The following is a 22,098-nucleotide window of genomic DNA, read 5'->3' on the forward strand; positions in this document are numbered from 1 at the left end:
ATTTAAGTTATTCTTTACTGTTTTTATTAGGTTACAGTGTGTGATCCTTTTAAATCCTCTGAACTTACTACTATTCTTTATTTAATCTTTTCCTTCTATCATTTTAAACTGTAACTTTGCAACTATGCTATAGTATCTTCTCCAGTGCTGAGAAGAGAATATATTTCTCAATTCAGTCAGCAACAGGTAATTCTGATGCATCAGTAATAGCTGTTCATGTGCACTAGGAACCTCTCAATCATTTCCTTACTTCCAGTTACTCTCAGTTTCTCGAGTTTTAACTTCTGCTGCTCTGAAAGTGTTAACCGTTTTCCATGTTGTTGTCATTTCAGATGATTCTTACCTAAGGAGTGATACGAAGCCGCCAAAACTAGGAAAAGGTTAGGAGAAATTTTGCTAGGAAACGCCTCCGAGCTTTCCTAGTAGTCGGCACATTTTGTGCAGCTTTCCTGTTATGCAGAAGTGTAAAATGACAGTCACAGTCAGTCTCGTCACACAGTTTTTGTGAAGAAAAGAAACAAAAAGTATGTGTGGGAGGGAGGTGGGAGGATGGGGAGAGCAAGCAGGGGGGAGGGATGAACCGACAGGCTTAAATTTCCCTAATATAAATTGTTTGCTGCTGACCAGTAGATGGCTGAAGGGCATTTGTAACAGATGAGCAATCATAAACTCCCTCTGCCACGCACTTAAATGTGGTTTGCAGAGCATCCATGTAGATGCAGAAACAGATGAACTCAAGTTCGTTGGCCGCAAAACATTATCTCACTACACTTTTGATTTGGGTCTAGTGCTGATTGAGATAAATAAAAGATGGAGTTACTGCTACAGTTGATTCCAAGATGAAACCACTCTCTGAGCCTCCTGTTTCGCTGTCACTAATTAGGAAATCACTAGCGATGACAAGACGTATGTAGAAAAACACTTTGACTTTATAAACAGAAAATTAGTGACCAAACACTAGAGAAAACCCTAAGAGAAAACAACATATGGACACGAATCATAAGTGCAATGCTGTGAGGGAACAAAATAAGGATCTCGGACAACAATTCTCTCTATCAGAGCCAATAATCCAATCAAATGGTGTACTTCAGGGAGACCCATCGAGTCCTTGCAATGGAAGAAATTGAAAGAATATCTCGAAGGGAGAGTGTAACCGCATATGCACACGCAGGCGATATTGTAATAGATACAAAGGACATTGCAAAGTTACAAGAAGCTAAACAATGTGGAAAATTAGTGTGTCGAACACGCTTTGAAATAAATGCATTGAAAACGGAAATGATGATACTCCGAAATGGAGGAATAGCATTATTGTATGTAACGATCTTTTTCCACAATAACAGCTGCAATTACAATGCGATCTTGTTCGCTGGCCCACTTTGATTTTCTTCATTCGTATTGTGTCCAGACATCAATTTCCTAAAGCAGTACAATACAGTTATCAAAAAGCCTAAAAGAATTGTCTTTGGAGATCAAAATATTTCAAAGCAATGTTAAGTACAAAATTTTCGAGTTCCCAGTATAATTGCTGATAACTGAATGAGTATCATAAAAGTCTCGTAATTGGAAAATCTTCCTAGTGACACCTTTTTTACATTTATTTAAATTCTATAAAAACTAATAAATAGAAATGTTTACGACAAATACTGAAATATATTGTTTAATAAATGTTATACCCTCAGCCAAGCGGTGTAACGGGTAGTGATGGAAATCACACATTGCAGTAACAACTGTTTGTTTATTGACCATCAACTAAACTCAATAATACAGCTTTGGAAGACAAGGGTCCACACCCGAGTAGAGCTGAAAAGTCCGTCTGTGACAATGCGTAGCAGGTGCCCCCTGTGACGTAGTCCACAATCGTCAGTAGTGGTGAAGAGTCGGGAGGTGCTGATGGTCGTAGGCAGCACTGTACCACACGGCTGTGAACTCATCGGCTGTCAAAATGCAAGTTCGGTCTTCAGTAGTGACTGACGGACATCCATCAGCTGGTGACCCTGGCGAAGGCAGGCACTGTCTGACGGGTAGTAGCAGCAGCGGGCATTGAGGTTCGAAGAGTTGACTTGTTGGCGGCTGACAACCAGTCTGGAGCTCAGTTTGGAATTCGCAATCGAGGGTCTAAGCAGCAATCTAAGTACCCATCCGTGGACGAATACAGGTGCGGTGTCACGTGAATATGCGACCGCACAGAAGCAAAAAGGTGTCTGTGACTGCAACACTGTTTACCGTGACCTGTACACCATGTATTGGCACAGCTTGAACCCCCAGACGTATCTGATATCAAAATCAAGCAAGGACAGATGTTTGATGATTGTAGGGAAACAGGAGCAGCAGTTTCAAATGTGGCACTGGCACCTCACATCACTTGGCGTCACTCAGGCCGCAGTGGGCTGGAGATGCTACGAACTGCCCAATTCGTGCACACATAATTTTTGACTCTCTCTGCTTGTTGCCAGAGGCTGCAATCATGGCTATATATGTGGAAAACCAGTCAATAGTTTTTACTCCTGATGACAATGGTGGTGGAACTGATAGTGATCGAAAGCTCGTGTATTTTATTCAAACTGACGCCTCTTGAAAACCGAGAAGATTTTATCTGAATGTGAGATTCAAATGAAAGTAAAGAAAGTTTCTTCTAGCAACAATCAAACCACTGTCTTCACAATTACAAGACTTTCACATTACACATTCAGTTACCGCAATTGTATCAATAAGCTTGAAATGTTTTGTACTTACAGCACTTGGTAATATTCAAATCTTCAGCGACTATTTTTCGAAGAGTATTTTTAATTGTATCATAATACTTAAAGAAACTGATGTCTGGACACTACCTACAAATCCTATATAATGAAGAAAACCAAAGAGGGCAAGTGATCAGTAAGTTGCCCTGGTAACAGTATTAACTCGCCAGAAGTTTTGTTTCAACAACTATTTTATTTTTCTCTGAAAAGTCTCTCTAGCTAATCCTTCAGAACTAGTCCTTGTTACAGTGAAGAAATTTGACAATGTGAGTTCCACTGTGTCCCTGCGTGTTGTACTGAAATCTCTCATTTTTGGAGAGTCCTCGTCCAGTGTTTTAACCTCTCGTGAATGTTCGACATAAACAATACTTACGCCAAAAGAAAATTTGTGGCATTAGCAGTTGATATGGGGCAACGAATTTGCTATCATACGCTACAGCTGAAGTTGAAAAAGCAAGCTACTACTCTTCATTTCCTTTCTTTTGTAATCTTGGATGAGTATATTTATTAGTAATGCCTTATATAGAAATGTGTTTCATGAGAAAAAGGGGGTAGTGTTGAAGCAGTGCTGTGATACTTGCCCCTCCCCCTCCCTCCATTCCCCACCCCACACCCTCCCCCCTCCATCCTCATTCACCTGCTCTTGTTTCCTTACCTATGTTCCAGAATATATAAGTATTGGAGAAAAACAGTGGTTTCTTATGTTGTTTAGAGCACCTGTGCAGGCACAGTTTGCCCAAGCCTAACATGTTGATGGTAGATGAAACACAGTTTACTAAAATGTGACCTTTGTCATAAACTGCCTAGGTTTGTCACAATTCTGGAGACAATTCACAGCAAATTTGAAATGTATCTACCTTATAATGTAATATGGACCCCGTATTGTCAGCAGCTTGGTGGATTGAGGGAGGTTGGGGGTGAGGGTATGGGCAAGGATTTCTGTTGCATTAATAAGACTGAGAAACAACTGACTGTCATTTCTAAGGGAAAACATTATGTTCATAATACAAGCACCATGAAAGTTGCACAAAATGTGTTCGTTTGTTTGGAAGATTGTTTTCTGCATTTTTTTCCTGCATGAAGATGCGGTTTGCGCGTATGCATATTTCATTTGTCAAATTAAACATTTTTAAGTGGATGTCTTGCTTTTCCTGCAAATTCACATTGCGGAAGAACATTCCTACAATGCATGGATATATTTTTTTTCTTTACAGAAATTCTGAGATGAACTTTTATTTATCAATATTCTTCTTGTATCTGTGTAACTTTCTTTTCCTTTAATTTTCAGGGACTAAGATAAATGGTTTAATGCAAATACAAATTAAACAAAGAAACTTAAACTTTCAAAATAAAATTTCTAAAAAAAACCTTACCCAGGTCTATTTACCAAGTTTTGCGAATAAGTGCTGAACTGCAAAAGAAGTTGTGAAATATTTTTGTTTATGATTTAGACATTAGAAAACGTTTATTAGAACTTACAATAGAATAGTTAGTTATGTGTTTCTGTTAGTGATAGTATTGATATTTGTAGTTCTGGCATTTTCTTTTCTCCATATTAAAAAGCTGGGCAGGGCATGTCAAATAATAATATGCTACAAGGTTTCATTCCATAATTCTTCATTTTACACAAATAAATTATTACAGTGACAGATAAAAAGACTGAATTCATCTCCTGAACAATAAGCAGCAACACATGGGACTTTGCCAGTTACCAGAACTAGAACTTTTCTCATACACCTAAGTCTCCAACTTAGAAGATGAACAAGGAGTAATCTTCTGAAAATGTGGCACCTTTTAGACAGACCTTGTGGGCTGCAGACCAGGGGATGTCATATTAGTTAACCTCACTGGAAAACTGAACATAATCATTATTATATATTTTTTTAAGTTATCTGTCGGCTTCAGCCACAATGTTCAGTGATACTAATCATGTAATTACATACATTTTGAGAGGTCGTGCTCCCACCACCAGGCAAAACTTGTACAAGAATCTTACAAACTTACAGAATGGTTTTATTTGAACTTGGGATCTATAGATGTTAAGAATTTCTTGAATGATTCCATACCACCTGTCACAATCAATTTTTTATAAACCTAAAATTGATGGTTACAAGCAGTGTGCAATCATTCAAAAAATTCAAACTACATGAATAAGAGTGAATAATAGCAATCCTGTCACACCATAAGATATTATGCTGGATTTCATTCAGTTTTATTCATCTTGTGTTTGTAAGAGCATTCTATTGGTTTTGGCTGATGATGAGAGTATGATCTCCCAAAATTCCATTGTGTGTGATCTTGGTAGAACTACAACCCCTTGTTCAGTAAAAAGGGTAAAATTAAAATAATAATTCTGATCTTTAATATTATAATGAGAACTCTTGGGTGGAATAAAAGCGATGAAATGAGTAAAGACAATCCTATACATAAGGCACACAAAACTACACTCAGATACTTCATTGAAGCACTGTGGTCTGGAATGTGTGTGTGTGTGTGTGTGTGTGGGTGGGTGGGTGGGTGGGTGGGCGCGCACGCACGCACGCACAAGCGCATACGCCTTGCCATTTGAAGAAGAATGCCTGTTTGTACGTCAAGCTACATGTTAAACTTCTGGTTTATTTGGTTATTCATTTTCAGTGCCTCATCCTTCATGGTGAGTGGTTGTCTTCACTTATTCCATTCTTAAATTCCAGAAAAAACTGAAAAACAAACAAATGGAATAGTAGAGGGTAATGATTAAAGAAGGGATATCCATATTGGGAGATTTTCAGCAAGTGTGTTAATAGGTGGAAGTAATGTAAATTGTGAATCGGCTTGTAGCAATAACATTGCCAACACTCTCTCTTGCCCTGCACTCCTTATTCATTGAATCTTTCTCTATTTAGTCTTTAGACTCAGAATATTCGTTCATGTGTTGCTGCTGGTTAAGAGGTCATCTTACATTTCTGTAATGTCAAATTGTGTTTTCTGCCTTTAGCTTAGTCTGTAGCTTTAATTTTCACTTTCATTTTTTAGAGATTGCAATAGCTTCTCTATTTCTGAAATGTGCATACACTAAAAAGATGTTTGTGGTGATATTAATTTAATTTTAAAGGTACATTTGTACTCTGTAGTGGTTTAAATGTACATATTAATACAGTTACATAAAATTAAAAAGAAAGTGTGTTCAGAAAGTTATATAGTGCATAAAAGAAAGCTTCAGTCCATAACATACGTCAATATCACCTCCCCGCTCCTGCTTTCCAACTGAAAATCGAGTTCAATGGCATTCTTGGCAAACTGATGGTATAAGCCAGCTGAAATACTGCTACATAAGATGTGGCTGTCTCTGAAATTATTTACATTCTTATCTCTATAATTATTTACATTCTTACCATCAAAATCGCAAAATTCAGATTTTCTCATTCCATTTCTTACAATCCCAGAAGTGTGTTTCTGTAATTCTTCCTTGTGCCACATTTCTTATGCAGTCTAAGAGTTGTGGACTTAATTGTCACCGCAGACTCAGTTATAATCAGAAGTGTAGCCATTGGCTTCCATATATATATATATACCAAATGAAAGTGCTGGCAGGTCGACAGACACACACAAACTTCAAGCTTTCGCAACAAACTGTTGCCTCATCAGGAAAAAGGGAAGGAGAGGGAAAGATGAAAGGATGTGGGTTTTAAGGGAGAGGGTAAGGAGTCATTCCAATCCCGGGAGCGGAAAGACTTACCTTAGGGTGAAAAAAGGACGGGTATACGCTCGCACACACACACATATCCATCCACACATATACAGACACAAGCAGACATATTTAAAGACTGCTTGTGTCTGTATATGTGTGTGTGTGTGTGTGTGTGTGTGTGTGTGTGTGTGTGTGTGCGTGCGCGCGAGTGTATACCCGTCCTTTTTTTCCCCCTAAGGTAAGTCTTTCCGCTCCCGGGATTGGAATGACTCCTTACCCTCTCCCTTAAAACCCACATCCTTTTGTCTTTCCCTCTCCTTCCCTCTTTCCTGATGAGGCAACAGTTTGTTGCGAAAGCTTGAATATTGTGTGTTTGTTTGTGTGTCTCTCGACCTGCCAGCACTTTCATTTGGTAAGTCACATCATCTTTGTTTTTAGATATATTTTTCCTATGTGGAATGTTTCCCTCTATTATAACTATATATATATGTCATCATCATAGAGCAATTCTTCCCTCAATGTATTTATATCACCAAACACGGAACTGGAGCACACAATAGATAAGTAAAGTGCAATAATCTGATTTATTGTAACATATCTCACCTTCCATTCATTGATTCAGTAACTGCCATATCAAAACATTTTAAAACTGAAGGCCAAGATGACTGCAAAGATAAACAAAAAGGAGTGGAGGCCTAATGTGTTTCAGTGAACTAGAAGATAGTCCAATGCAGTCATTTAATTCAAACATCAACTCAGCTGCCTACCATCAGTGTAGAGCTTTGTCCAGTGAGACAAGTGAAATATTTTTAGTAATGTAGCTGCAGAAGAGAGGGAAAAGAATATCACCACAAAGTCGGCCCATGTGAACAGAAAGCCTAGTGTCCTAGATAAGACCGGTGTGGCATTACATTCTGCAGTTATTACTTCCTGAACTCACTTAATACTGTAAAAAAGGCATGTGGATGTGCTAAATTAAATGTACATATAAAATGTTTTGACAGATGCAACATTTCAAATAACTAGCAACAATTAAAACTAATTTTTTTATCAGAAAAGTTTTGCTGTTGTATGTATTATCTACTCATTACAGTGATGCCATTCTGTTTTGTGCATGCCAGAGGGATTAGTATTTTTACATGGCTTTTGACAAGTAATGGCTGGGGAAATAGTGAAATATGGCTCACTCTTTTGTTTTTGTGTGTGAATTAACTAATTCTTTTCCATTAACAACATTTTTACAGGGATGTATCCCATAAGTCAGTCTCCTCAGAGTTCAGCACAACAACAGTGGAAATAAGGGACTCTATAAGCCACTAATCATTCCTTCAGACCCATCTTTCCCTCATTTATCCCAATATTGTGTTGTAATTAATGTTTTCTTGTGTAGTTTAATGGGTGATGGACTCTTCCATGTTTTGTGCATCTGTTCTTTATTTCTTATCATGGGCACTGAATTTTTTGTTCACTCGTTTTCTTGTCTCCCCTAATGCATTCTACATATATATTTAGTCTGATTTCCACTGAAGATTGGGGAAAAGTCTCTACTTAGCTGACATCGCATAGAAAAGTGGCTTTTATAACTAATTTATTCTCGGGCTACTCCGTTCAGCCATTCTTGACCCAAAATTTTTGTGGCATTCACTCCAAGCTTTTCATATTATTCATCAGATAAACAAAATTATGTTACTGGAAACTCAAAAGTTATAAAAGAAGCAAGTAAATGTAACATTTAATGTCCCATCAACAATGGTCTCTCTCTCTCTCTCTCTCTCTCTCTCTCTCTCTCTCTCTCTGTGTGTGTGTGTGTGTGTGTGTGTGTGTGTGTGTGTGTGTGTGTGTGTGTGTGTGGGGGGGGGGGGGGGGCAGGGGAGGGGGATAGGGAGGGGGGACACTTTACCATCTGGTAAGTAGAACATCTTTCTTCTTTGACTACAGTTTCATTCAGGTATTCCCAAATGTTCATTCAGGTATTCCCAAATACATACAGGATGTTCCGAAATTAACACATGAACTCTTCAACTGTCAGATACAGCATTAGATTTTAAAATAAAAATACTCCTGCAAAATGCTGAATGATCCATTGTTTATGAAAAAAGTCTGGCAAATGCGCAATGTGGTAACACTCTAAGATGGAGAGCATGATTTACACTTGTCTCAGGAGTTGCACACACTAAGTCAGCTTGTTCTCATCACTGAATTAGTTCCAACCACTAAAATGTCAGAGTTTGAACTGAGCCAGTACCAATGATTGTTATTTATTTCTTAAGTTTACCTTACTACTACATGCGAATTGAATTTATTATTGAACTTAAGCTTACTATCCATCACTCTTTGGTTGTGGTACATAAAAAATTATACACATAAAAGTTCAATATTACTGTAACTAGGGCAGTGTATCCTCTTAGAATGAAAGTATTTCCATGAACTGTTGTTCAAAATGGTTTCTATGGGCACCAGTACGTATTTCTCGCACAGACTGTTGTTGAAAGGAGGGGGAGTGTCTCTTTGGTCTTTCGGGGTGGAGTAGCTGCTCTCCCACGAAGCCATTTCGAGTCTGATTGGCAAGCGAAGGAGTCCATCAGAGGTGAGGGTGGTTCCAGCAAGACGGGTTTCAGTACAATTCTATATTGAAGTATTGAGCTACAGGAGACACAGATATGTGCACTCGTCTGGTAGGCATGGCCTACCGATGGCCTGCTGCATTCCCAGGATCCCACAAAAAGCCCAGTGACGTCAAACCTTGGATCCCAAGGAGTGTGGCCAGCAGCTGCCTGGCAGAGGCTCTGTGACACAATATGCAGGCTGATGAGTTCTGTTGACAAACTCTTCCCTGCTGGGTCATCATCGTGCCTGTCTATTGATAGTGTCTTTCGGGCCGAGTTGTTTTGCTGTCTGGCAGTGGTGGAATGCACTGGCGATGGTGCAACGCTGTGTCTTCACCTAGTTACATGAGTCTTGCCACAAGTTGATGTAATCCCAGAGGAGGTTAACACGTTGGGCAAGTCATCAGCCATATGCCTTTCGGGATGTTGTCGGATCACCATGCCTCCACATTCCCCCGTGTCACGGTATGCCATCTGCACTGTGATAGTAGTTTCAAAAGTCGAAAAACGTGAGATGGTATCTTTTGTAATGTATCAGCACCAGTGGCTATCCTGCCTAGATGAACGCTCTCAAAACTGTTAATGTTAAACATATGTGTTCTGTACACAAAGTGATGTTAACTATAAACATTTTTTAAAAAATAATTTGCCTTAGCTATACATAGCTCTCCATCCCACAGCACTGCCACATCGCATACCTCATAAGAATTTTCCTCAAAAGTGATGTATCGTACAACATTTTGAAGGATGGCATTTTGGTTGTAAAATCCAATGCACATTGCATAGTGAAGAGTTTGAGCAGAGCTCTACAGAAAACCTTCCCCTGTAAGCCAAATTGTACTGGTACAGAGGTTACAAGTTGGTTAGGAACTGATAAATATGAGTGAACATTTTTGTGGTATATTAAAAGTTCTTGAATGGAAATGATCATGTTACAGTATACCATCTGTGTAACACTATTACACAATACTGCAGAATGGCATCTATAATATGACCCTCATGGAAGACTTAGCAACAGGTACTTGACCATTTTGCTCTTTGTCAGCCTATTGTGATATAATATTCGGTAAGATACTTGGTGAAGAACTGAAAGCATGTATTAAATAACATTAGCAGACATTCTCATATTTTATATGGTCTAAGGTAATGACAAATCTAATGTATACTGTGAGACATTTACACCGCCTAAAGTGTAACCTCATCTTCCAAGTATGTGTAATCGTCTCTGTTATATAAGTTCCAACTCCAGTCCCTTCAAAATATCTCTGACCATGTTCTGTCAGTTTTCTTTATGTGAGCTAAGCAGTCTGTCACATGTCACTAAATATTATGTTGCTCATGGTTTAAAGCTTAACTGTGCATTTTTGTCATCTACATTTTTGTTCAAACTGCATGGAAACTTTTTCTGTAGCTTGAAGCTATAAAATGGCAGTGCTATATACAAATTAATGCCTATATGATTTCCAACTGGGTTTCATCTATGGAAAAGTTAAATGAAAACCCTCTTATTCTCATAGACAACAGACACGGACATACAGTTTCCAGAGTTCAGAATTACAGTTAACAGCATCTGCACATAAGATACAAAATATGGTCACTATGCTATAGAGGTCATGAAAACATATCATCTTTTAAATCATGCATTTATGACTAGAATAGACTAGCCATGCACTCAAACAATCTGAGTATTTAGAAGGGAGCAATTTTACTTGTAAGTGAGAGTAATATAGAAATTAGGTTTTTTGCTAGAGTAAATCTACCACTAAAGTCTACAACAAAGGAAGGGATATAAGATTTAGTAGTTTTTTGACACTGGATCGTGTCCATGACCTCTCACTATGTTTTGGAACATGTCACTTGAGAAACATAGAAAAAGGAAAGTTTCTTATACCTGTAAGAGATGACAATATGCATAGGAAAGGTTCTCACAGTCAGAAGATGATGCCATGCCGCTGTTCCCATATCTGTTCAAACAGTTTTGATACTATATAACTTGTCTCTTGGGCCACAGCGAGACTTCCATGTGGCATGCAGTAAATGTCCTTGGTGTCCGTTAAATTTATTATAAACAATTTGAAAATTTGCTGTGCAGTGCCAGTACAAAGTTCTGCATGAAAAATGGGCACAAAATCAAATTTATATGGGGACTCCAAAGGCATGTCATAAATTGACATTTATAGTAATAACTTTAAGAGAGTCCCATGGCATTTCCTAGATGCAATGTGAAAGGAGGCATTGGCATGTCGAGAGAAGTTAAATTGCAAATAAAGAAATTTGGAAACTGTGGAACAAGAACAGATAAAATAGTGGTACCACCTGCGTATTTCTAATCTCAGACGTGAAAGATGTAGTGCACAGGTAACTGTATTCCACTGGAATGTCAAGAATGTTCTGCTTGTGCTTTGCATCTGCTTACTTTGCTTGCTTTTGGACTTCAGTCCCTTGTCATGCCTCTTGTCATCCTTTTTGTGTTGTCTGTGTTGTCAATGTACTAACACCTGGGGTCACTCCCCTCAATTTCTTGTGCTCCTGCAGACAAATCCGTGTCTTTTGAGAAGTCTGTGTCCTTCTCCGATGAACCACCCGACATGAATTCCCCGAAGCAGCATTCACCACAACATTCTGGTGAGTACAGTCAGAAATTTCTTCATTATTCTTGCTACAATTTTGTTGAATCAAAGGCCCCACATCTGTGAGTTTTGTATAATAGCTGTCACCAATATTATTCCTCGATGGTAAGATCTATAGATGTCCATTGCATCTATTTCATATAAATGTATTAATTTGCTTCTTGCATGCACAGTAATATAAATAAGCTATAAACTGTGGTTTATACTGAAATGAACACCAGGGAACAAAATTCAGGTGAACAAGCATTCTTTCAGATGTAAATGGGTAGGCAAACTCAAATGAGCAACATCTGGTCATGTTTGGTTAACATCCACATTCATACTTTGCTAACCAATATGATGTGCATGGTGGATGTACTTCTCATTGCGCCAGTTAGTAGGGCTTCATCCCAATCTATTCACATATTGAGTGCAGGAAGAATGATAGTTTAAATGTCTCTCTGCATACTGGAAATACTCTAATATTGTACTCACAATCCCGAAAAGACTGATATATAGGGGTTTGCAGTGCATTCCTAGAATCATGATGCAATGCTGGTTCTTTAAACAATGAAAACAGACTTTCGTGGAGTAGTTGGTTTCTTATCTTCAAGTGTCTGCCACTTCAAATTTTTCAGTGTCTCCATGGCATTCTCCAGTTGGTTAAACAAATGTGCTGGCCTTCTTAGTGTACATTCAATATCCCCGATTAGTTCTATTTGGTACAGATCCCATACATTTGAGCAAATTCTAGGATGGGTCAGATGTATATTTTATAAGCAATCTCCTTTGTAGATTGACTGCATTTTCCTAGTATCCTATGAATGAATGATAAGTCAGGCACTGCCTTTACCTGGAACTGAGCCTATGTGATCCTTCCTTTTCATATTCCTACAAACTGTTACAGCCAGGTATTTGTTTAAGTTTATGAATTTCAATTGTGGCTCTTTGATGTCAGAGGAAATTACATTTTTTTGTTTTGTGAAGTACACAATTTACCATTTCTGAACATTTAAAACAAGTTGTCAATCTTGGTGTCACTTTGTAATCTTATCAAGATCTGATGGATTACTTGTTCATCCTTTTTTCAAGCAGTACTTCATTACAGATAACCACACCACTTACAAAAAGTCTACGGTTATTATTAAATTGTCTGTAAAGTCATTAATCTACCACATGAACAGCAAGTGTCTCAACACATTTCCGTAAGGCAACCTGAAGTTACTTATTTACATTTGTCTGTGACTCTCCATCGAAAATAACATCCTGTATCCTCCCTACCAAGAAATCCTCAATACAGTCAAAAATTTTGTGTGGTGCTCCATATAGTCATACTTTTGACAATAAGTGTGGGTGTGATGCTGAATGATATGCTTTTCGGAAGTCACAAAATTTTGCATCTACATGACTCCCAAGATCCATGGCTTTCATGATGTCATGTGGAAAATTGTAAGTTGTGTTTCATACGATGTATATTTTTGGAATCTGTGCTGGTTAGCATTTTTTGCATTCAAACTGGGGAGTGAGAAAGGAGGCCAAAGCTCAGGAAAAGGTGAAAAGCAAAATGAATAGTTAAGATGATGATAATGATGATGATTAGTGTTTTAGGGCGCACAACAACGAGGTTATCAGCGCCCGGAGTAGTTAAGAGTAGGGCATTTGTCTCCAGTTGTTAAAAACCAGCACGTAAGTGTTAATCTTTCTACAGCTGAAATTATTCTTCAGCAGTCAGTGTCCTGCTCTGCAACTTCCACTCAGTTGCATTGAGCAGCCAGCAACAATTGTACCCTGACATCCGAGGTGCGTTCCATAAGTAATGAGACCAAATTCATAAAAAATCATTTACTGAATATATTCGTACAAATAATCAAAAATTTTCAACATAGCACCCTCTTGCGTCTATCTTTGCAGTTACACTGCAACCAGTGTAGGGAATTTCTTTCATGTAGTCAAGCCAATTTTTTACGGCAATCGCATAGCCGAGAATGCAAGGTCAGATTACATTTTCCACTTACAATACTTAATGAACTTACACATGATACTGTTCAAACCTGACATAACACACCTACAAACAATAGTAACAGCACATAATCCTATGCATAAAAAACAAGAACAAAGAAAATCAAAGCAGGCAACAAAGAAAATCAAAGCAAACAGCCATACCAGATAGCTAGTGGGACATTATTGTAGTTTCACTGTGATAGGCAACTGTGAAGTTACATGTCCCGTGTAATTGGATAAATGCGTGGCTTAATGACATGCCTCTCATGTAAATCACTCTCCACTATTTTCTTCATAGCTGTCAATTCTGAATTTCTTCATAGCTGTCAATTCTGAAGTAATTATCAACTGAATGTAGCAAAGCACTACGGTATAGGATGGATATTTGCATTGATGCACGCTTTGCTGAATGCCTGAAAAATAAAAATTTGCACTCTGCAGAAGGGGTGGGGTCCCTCTGATCTCAAACCTCCCAAATGATTACTTTGACAACTGAAGCAGTTTGCAAGCTGGAAGTAAACTAAAACAGTAATGAAAGTAATCCCAAGAGGAACCAGATTAGTAAAACATTGAGGATAGCCATACTTCAGTATTATTATTATTATTACTGTTATTATTATTATTATTACAGTTACTGGTACATAAAGTGTTCTAGAATTTAGTTGTTTTTAATTATGTGCAGTGAAAAAGTGAGTCCGTGGAAATGTTTATGGGAAAATTGGTTAGTGATGCACATAGTAACTTGTACCATGTGAAAGTCGATTTTGCTTAGATGGTTGGACCATGAAACCAAAAAAAAAAAGTAAAAATGAAAAATGAACCAAGGGAATATATGACCACTCAACTTTTCTGGTACAATAACAGCTTGTTTGAGCACTCTGTTCACATACAGGAAAAGACAGCTTCTGCTATGTGCTAGGAGGAATACTCAATGTGGCTGACAAACTCCGCAACATCAGAGTGGTGCACCACCCCAGTGCTATGATGATAATAATAATATCTAATTTTTTTAAGTGGATTCTGTTGTTCCATATTACAGAAATCACGTTCTCAACAAGAGTTGGTTGTTACAAAAAATTATCTGAATGCTATTACAAACAAATATTGCCACAATATGCATGAAAAGTAACAAAGTTTTACAATGTGCTTTAATTTTCAGAATCTTTCAAAATGGTTTTTGGTATTCTCATTGCGTGAAAACGTACTGTTCAACATTTCCACTGAAACATGAAGACATTGTTCATCCAAAATCTCACGAAACACTCTTTATTTTAAACCCACCTTCATTTCACCTCTTCTCATGAATGAACAGAATAACTCCACATGAGGAAGGTCTGGATTACACAATGTGGAGCCTAGTACTAGCTAAATACCCTTAGATGGCTTTTGAGGGATATATAGGACCACTTCACCAGTTAAGACTCACTTCATCTTAAGTGCAACAAGTTTTCTGGTAATGGAAAAACACAAATTATTAAACGAAGGGTATAACAAGTTACCAGGAAAAAAAAATAATAATGTTGAGAAAAATATATAAAAATCAATTTGTTGTTTGTTAGTATGTTAGAACGCTTTACAGAATAGTAGGTAGGTAATTTCTTTCGAAAATAATAAAATATAAAGATTAACCAAGCTATAGGCAAACATACAGAGAAGAGCAGCACGAGTGGCCACAGATTTGTTTACTCCGTAGGAGAGTTGTCACAGGTATACTGAAAGAATTGAACAGGAAGATTCTTGAAGATAGCCGTAAACTGTCCCGAAAAAGTCTATTAACAAAGTTTCAAGAACCGGCTTAAAATGAATACTCTATGAATATACGACAACCCCCCCTCTGTATCGCTTACATTGGGATCGTGAGGATAAGAATAAAATAACTACTGCACGTACAAAGCTAGTCAAACAATCATTCTTACCACGCTCCAAACCGTACGTGAATGTAACATTAAACTGGTACAATGGGACGTTCTGTCTGCCATGCACTTCACGGTGGTTTGCAGATTATAGATGTAGCTAGAATTCATAATAAGCATCAAGGTGACACCACAGCATTCATTACCATTACGTCACTGATCAACGCTCATGGGTTGCATCAATTCATTTCGATTCGGCAACCGCGCCCGAATCCGGAGTACACAGCAAATTTCTGTGGCTCCGAGAATTAATTTGTCTTGGGTCGCGTCCTACATTTTCTTATATTAAGTGGGACAGAATGGCTTCAGCCAAGAAATATCTCCGACCAAGAACCCCCAGACATAGGCGATGGAAAAAGGTATTATTTTCATTTAGTCCTCAGGGATGTGGTGTAATTAACTCAAACATAGTATATTTAAAACAGTAGCTTACCAAATTTAAGTTTTTTTCTACGCGACACGCGTAATTGCATTTCGAATTGTTCGTCTTTTCTACTTCGATTGTCTTATTAAACAGTAGCCTAAAATTTGTTACGGAAAACGTTGGTGACAGCTTTGCTATACCATAAACTTTTATTATTAAAACAATACTGTTGTAGTTATTACACTATAACTAATATTAATGTACTTTAGTTCGTAATAAACATGTACGAGAATATTGGCATATCTTTTTCCATCTTTTGCTTACTGCTAATTCGTAGACTTAATTTTTTGTACGAAGAATATTAATATAACCTTTGGCCAAGGGTTCTTCTTAATTAATTACTCAATTTTTAACGGTTCTGGAATACGTAGCACTATTTAGAACTATTTTGCTAATTTTCTGTAGTCTATTTACAACTGATTTTAAACTTTGTTTTAACGTCAGATATTTAATCTTTCATTTGTCTTGTGTGCGCAAATGTCTATCGCATTGTTGGAACTAACGGTTTTGTTTGCTAATTTTCTCAAAATGCAGCGGATTCGAAACCAACTAAACCAGCCATTAAATCGTCAACGCTTCCTAGAATGTCTTCACAAGGTAAAGGCAAATTTAGAAAGGGGAAAAGCTCGAAATTTTCCGTAAATTAAGTATTTCATTGTTGTTCTTTCATTGTTATGTATTATGTTGCCTTGATGCTATTCGAGTAGAATGGATTTATGTACTTCCAGATATATATATTTTTTGTAATTTCGTAATTTCCATTGTTGCATTCGTATTGTACATTGTTTCTGATTTTTTTTTTTATTTTCGCAAAAGTTAACCCGTTATGTAGCCATTAAATATGATTGAGTTAATGTAATTATGAATGTATTCCAGCACCTGAATTTTTTTAAAAAGCATTAGAAACTGAATCGCCTATAAGTTTGCCATTATGGATGTTAACCTATATGGAAAACTTGTTCGGCTCGAGTAAATGAAACCAATGCATCCGTAGTTTAGAAGAAAATATAAACGTGTTTCGAAAGCTGCTGACATTACAGTTTGCTAGGCCAGCGAAGCAGTGTCTGCATCTATACAAATATGCATGTGAAAAACGCCTATTTCATTAGTTGCATCAAGTAGCAGTTTGTAAAATATTTCGTAATTTCATAAGTTTATTTTGCTTAGTGCCTTTAGTTGCAGTAGATTATTTATCACCAAGTTAAAGTGTATCACAATTTCATTACAGTAATAGCGATCATGGGAACATCACTTTTCAGCCTCCTCACAGGAATATATATTTTGCAGTAACCAACAGGCACTACTCAGGTATTAGGAACAGTTGTGAGCTGCCAGTATGAAAAATACAGGTTTTGTGGGTAATTTCATTCTCTTGTACCCAATCAATGCAGAGATGTACAGTAACAAAATGTAAAAGCGTGTAGGTGTACTGATTGCATCTCATTGTGCTAAGCAGTTTGCACTTCACTTTGGCTATTCATTTATTGGTTTTTCACTCTACCTAGGTAGCTCGTGTACATGTAACATTGCGGGAAATCATAGTTTTCGCTTTATACGAACCTTAAAAGGGTGATTGAAGTTCTTAAAATGAACATCACCGAAATGTACATCGCTGTAGGATCTTCCAAGGACGTTTTTATCCATGCCATAGTGAAGATCAACATTTGTTTTTTATATGGGAATTTAACTGCAATGAATGGTTTGATATCTGTTTAGGCGTTTTAGTTTTGTGTGTTGATCTACATAACTTTTATGCAGTTCAAAGGTCCATAGTGTTCAGCATCTTGGTATATGTAAGTATATTGATAGTAGACATGTGGAAGAATGCCATATCAGCAGAACATAGTAGATGGTCATGCTTCGAGCATCACACTAGTTTGTGTTACGAATGGAGTGAGGGTGTGTTATTTTAGCTTTCATCAGTTGTTGGTGCAACTGTGAAACATGATTTTCACACTGTTCAGTCCTATTTTCGTAGAGCGTAGAATTGGATAGTTTCTTTTGTGGTCGTTGCCTGCTTGAAACTAGTGTTGTCACAACTGTTAGAATTTCTATGAAAATGTCTGCCACAGTAGCCAGAATAGTAAATAGCACAAAGTATTCTCATCAAAAATGATTTAAGTTAGATACAGTTGCAGTACCTGTCTGTTGTAGAATTTTGACACTGTATAGATGCAAATACAAATAGATGTGGTGTTCATTTTGATTACAGAGAGAGATCGACATAAACCAGCCCCTCCACCAAAACCGGTTTCATTGTCTCCTGGCCAGTATGATGGTCGGCATGTCTATAGAGGTTTGTGTTGTCTCTACATCTACATTTATGCTGTGCACTATGTTGCCAATCATACTTTTGTCACAACAATGCCGCACACAACAAATATCCCTATTCAAGTCCAAATGTCCATGTAACTACAGTAGTAATTGCATAAATATAGAACGTAAACATATATAATTGCATTTGCTTCTCTTTCATCAATTTCAAGTCGAGCAAGGCATCTAAACCTGTTATGAGAACCACATTTATGCGAACTCTTATTCTCATTGTTTGATAGTATCCTTTTCATAAGCTGCTAGTAGTAGGTACGAAGCCTACAAGGTTTATTACATGTTTGAGCATCATTTATCTTCATGATAAGTAATTGTTAATAGTTAACGTCAAAATACTTCGAACTTGCCAAGTTCAAAAGATTTTGTTTCCTTTGTCCTCAAAATAACTTGCCATTCAGTGGTCATATGACATGTATCTGATGTGGCAGTATTGTACTTATCAGTTAATGCATAATAATAGGAATAGTCAGCAGTAAACACTGATGAAACTGTTTTCTTTCCATTGGTGAAACTGTTCCTCTGACAGAGATAAAGAGAACCATTGCACTCTTTGTGTTCCCTTGTACCAAAAAACTCTCTGCACCGAAGAAATGCTGGTATATATCAGTTTCTGCTTTTTTGAACCATTGGCAGCACTGACTCTAGTTGCTTCGAAGTGCATGGGAGAGAGAGATTTATTTATTATATTCCAGTTTTATTGGATTTACGCCTCTTCCATTCATGAATGGAGCATGGAGAAAGGAATTGAACATAAGATTCTGTACATGCTATAATTATCCCAGTCCTCTCTTCATTATTTGTGCATGATTACTACATAAGGTGCTACAGAATCATCTGTAAGTAAATATTCTACAAGCACTCATTCTGAAGATATTATTAAAACTCGTTGTAAGGGAAAGATAGATTCCTACTTACTGCAAAGATGACACATTAAGTTGCAGACAGGCACAGTGAAAAGAAACTTACACATTAGCTTTTGGCCAAAGCCTTTGTTAAAAAAGTTTCTTTTCGTTGTACCTGCCTGCAACTTAACATGTCATCTTTACGATAAGTAGCCATCTATCCTTTACTTATATTGTTGCTATTCCAACCTGGGGTTTCCATTATTTTATTAAGACTTACCCTACATTTAATAGCTATTTGTAGCAAAATTAATGTTGTTTGGACATTAGGTAAGATGCATAAACAATTTTTCTGTTATACATCTATTGTAATACACATATCCCACCCAAAGAGTATGTTATTTAACACTTGACTTGCCACAAGAGAAATGTGTGAGGTGTATTCAAAAAAAGTAACTGGGCAGTTTGATCATGAAAAATATATTTGCTATGAATCACTGTTGTTGGCAGATTTAGTTTTCTACAAACATGCAATTTCATTTTCAACTTAATTACCATTCACTTCTAAATGCTTTTTGTAATGTTGGAAGTTCTCCACCAGGGAACTGAACCATTTGACTATTGTCCACCAAGCCATTGTTTCAAATGCAAGGAGAGGTAATAGTCACTGAGTGCTAGGTCAGGACTGTGGATTAGGTCATCAGAAAGTTGCCAAGAGAAATGCTGCATCTTACATTTGATACATGTGGCAGTGGACAGTGTATAGACACACATAGTTGAGAGGGGGATTATCTCGGACAAAAGCTGCCCCCATAGTTGGTTTTGGATGGCATGTCTCAGTTTAGCAAGCATTTCACAGTACACATAATTTGTAATTGACCCATGCTCTATGATGTCAATCAAAACATCACACTTTGCAACCTAGAAAATGGTGGCCATCATGTTTTGACTAGCTTGGATTTTTTCGCTTTTGTGGAAGCTGAATGATGATAACACACTGAATGTTGTTTTGATTCAGCAGTGGTTTAACAGGCTTAATGCATTGCCACCTATAATAATGTAAATGTGTGAAACAAAATCATCTCTGTCTTGTTTATAGTAGTTCAGAAATATTAATTTGCTTGTATCCTCTGCTCACTGTGTTGATCAGTACGCATTTTTGGTTCCCACATTGCTCACAAATTACAAAATCCCAGCTGATCTGTGACAGTTGTGAGTGTGTCTAGTATAAAGAATTCATCAACTGGAGCAGTAAGTATTGATTTATATACAGATCTAAGATTGTGGTCCACTTGTATGATTTCATTGGTCTGGACACGGGCTGTCACGAACATTTGTACAGGTGCTATTGAAAGATTGACACCATTGCCTAGTAATTTTTCTTCCCTTGTTACTGTAGGCTCATAAACAAGTTGCAACTCCTGATGTATTTCAGCAGCTGTAGATACTTTTGCATCCAAGAATTAAATCACAGCTTGCATCCTAGGTGCATTTTGTTTTATAAACATGAGATGTATGATGAGATAAAAGAAATTATTCAGATAGTGAAGGGGAGACGAAAATTTAATAGTCATGGGTGACTGGAATTCGATATTAGGAAAAGGAAGAGAAGGAAACGTAGTAGGTGAATATGGAATGCGGGTAAGGAATGAAAGAGGAAGCCGCCTGGTAGAATTTTGCGCAGAGCATAACTTAATCATAGCTAACACTTGGTTCAAGAATCGTAAAACAAGGTTGTATACGTGGAAGAAGCCTGGAGATACTGACAGGTTTCAGATAGATTATACAATGGTAAGACAGAGATTTAGGAACCAGGTTTTAAATTGTAAGACATTTCCAGGGGCAGATGTGGACTCTGACCACAATCTATTGGTTATGAACTGTAGAATAAAACTAAAGAAACTGCAAAAAGGTGGGAATTTAAGGAGATGGGACCTGGATAAACTGACTAAACTAGAGGTTGTACAGAGTTTCAGGTAGAACGTAAGGGAACAACTGACGGGAATGGGGGAAAGAAATACAGTAGAGGAAGAATGGGTAGCTTTGAGGGATGAAGTAATGACGGCAGCAGAAGATCAAGTAGGTAAAAATACAAGGACTAGTAGAAATCCTTGGGTAACAGAAAAAATATTGAATTTAATTGATGAAAGCAGAAAATATAAAAATACAGTAAATGAGCAGACAAAAAGGAATACAAACGTCTCAAAAATTAGATCGACAGAAGTGCAAAATGGCTAAGCAGGGATGGCTAGAGGGACAAATGTAAGGATGTAGAGGTGTATATCACTAGGGGTAAGATATATACTGCCTACAGGAAAATTAAAGAGACCTTTGGAGAAAAGAGAGCGACTTGCGTGAATATCAAGAGCTGAGATGGAAACCCAGTTCTAAGCAAAGAAAGGAAAGCAGAAAGGTGGAAGGAGTATATAGAGGGTCTATACAAGGGCGACGTTCTTGAGGACAATATTATGGAAATGGAAGAGGATGTAGATGAAGATGAAATGGGAGATATGATACTGCGTGAAGAGTTTGACAGAGCACTGAAAGACTTAAGTCAAAACAAATAGAAATACTGATGGCCTTGGGAGAGCCAGCCCTGACAAAACTCTACCATCTGGTGAGCAAGATGTATGAGACAGGTGAAATACCCTCAGACTTCAAGAAGAATATAATTCCAATCCCAAAGAAAGCAGGTGTTGACAGATGTGAAAATTACCGAACTATCAGTTTAATAAGCCACGGCTGCAAAATACTAACATGAATTCTTTATAGATGAATGGAAAAACTGGTAGAAGCTGACCTCAGGGAAGATCAGTTTGGATTCCGTAGAAATGTTGGAACACGTGAGGTTAGAAAATAGATTAAGGAAAGGCAAACCTACGTTTATAGCATTTGTAGACTTAGAGAAAGCTTTTGACAATGTCGACTGGAATACTCTCTTTCAAATTCTGAGGATGGCAG

At 37.5% G+C, this 22,098-nt stretch overlaps 1 protein-coding gene across 1 annotated transcript in view; it reads left to right on the forward strand.

The window, feature by feature from the left end:
- Window positions 1–22,098, forward strand: part of LOC124720446 (coiled-coil domain-containing protein AGAP005037) — a 992,798-nt gene that overhangs the window by 841,771 nt on the left and 128,929 nt on the right. Inside the window, exons 10-13 of the mRNA XM_047245796.1 lie at window positions 333–380; window positions 11,553–11,642; window positions 16,499–16,561; window positions 18,177–18,260. Coding sequence (XP_047101752.1) covers window positions 333–380; window positions 11,553–11,642; window positions 16,499–16,561; window positions 18,177–18,260 — 285 coding nt within the window. The remainder of the gene's footprint in view (window positions 1–332; window positions 381–11,552; window positions 11,643–16,498; window positions 16,562–18,176; window positions 18,261–22,098) is intronic.

The sequence above is a fragment of the Schistocerca piceifrons genome, chromosome 11, assembly GCF_021461385.2.
Source record: "Schistocerca piceifrons isolate TAMUIC-IGC-003096 chromosome 11, iqSchPice1.1, whole genome shotgun sequence".
Taxonomy (NCBI): domain Eukaryota; kingdom Metazoa; phylum Arthropoda; class Insecta; order Orthoptera; family Acrididae; genus Schistocerca; species Schistocerca piceifrons.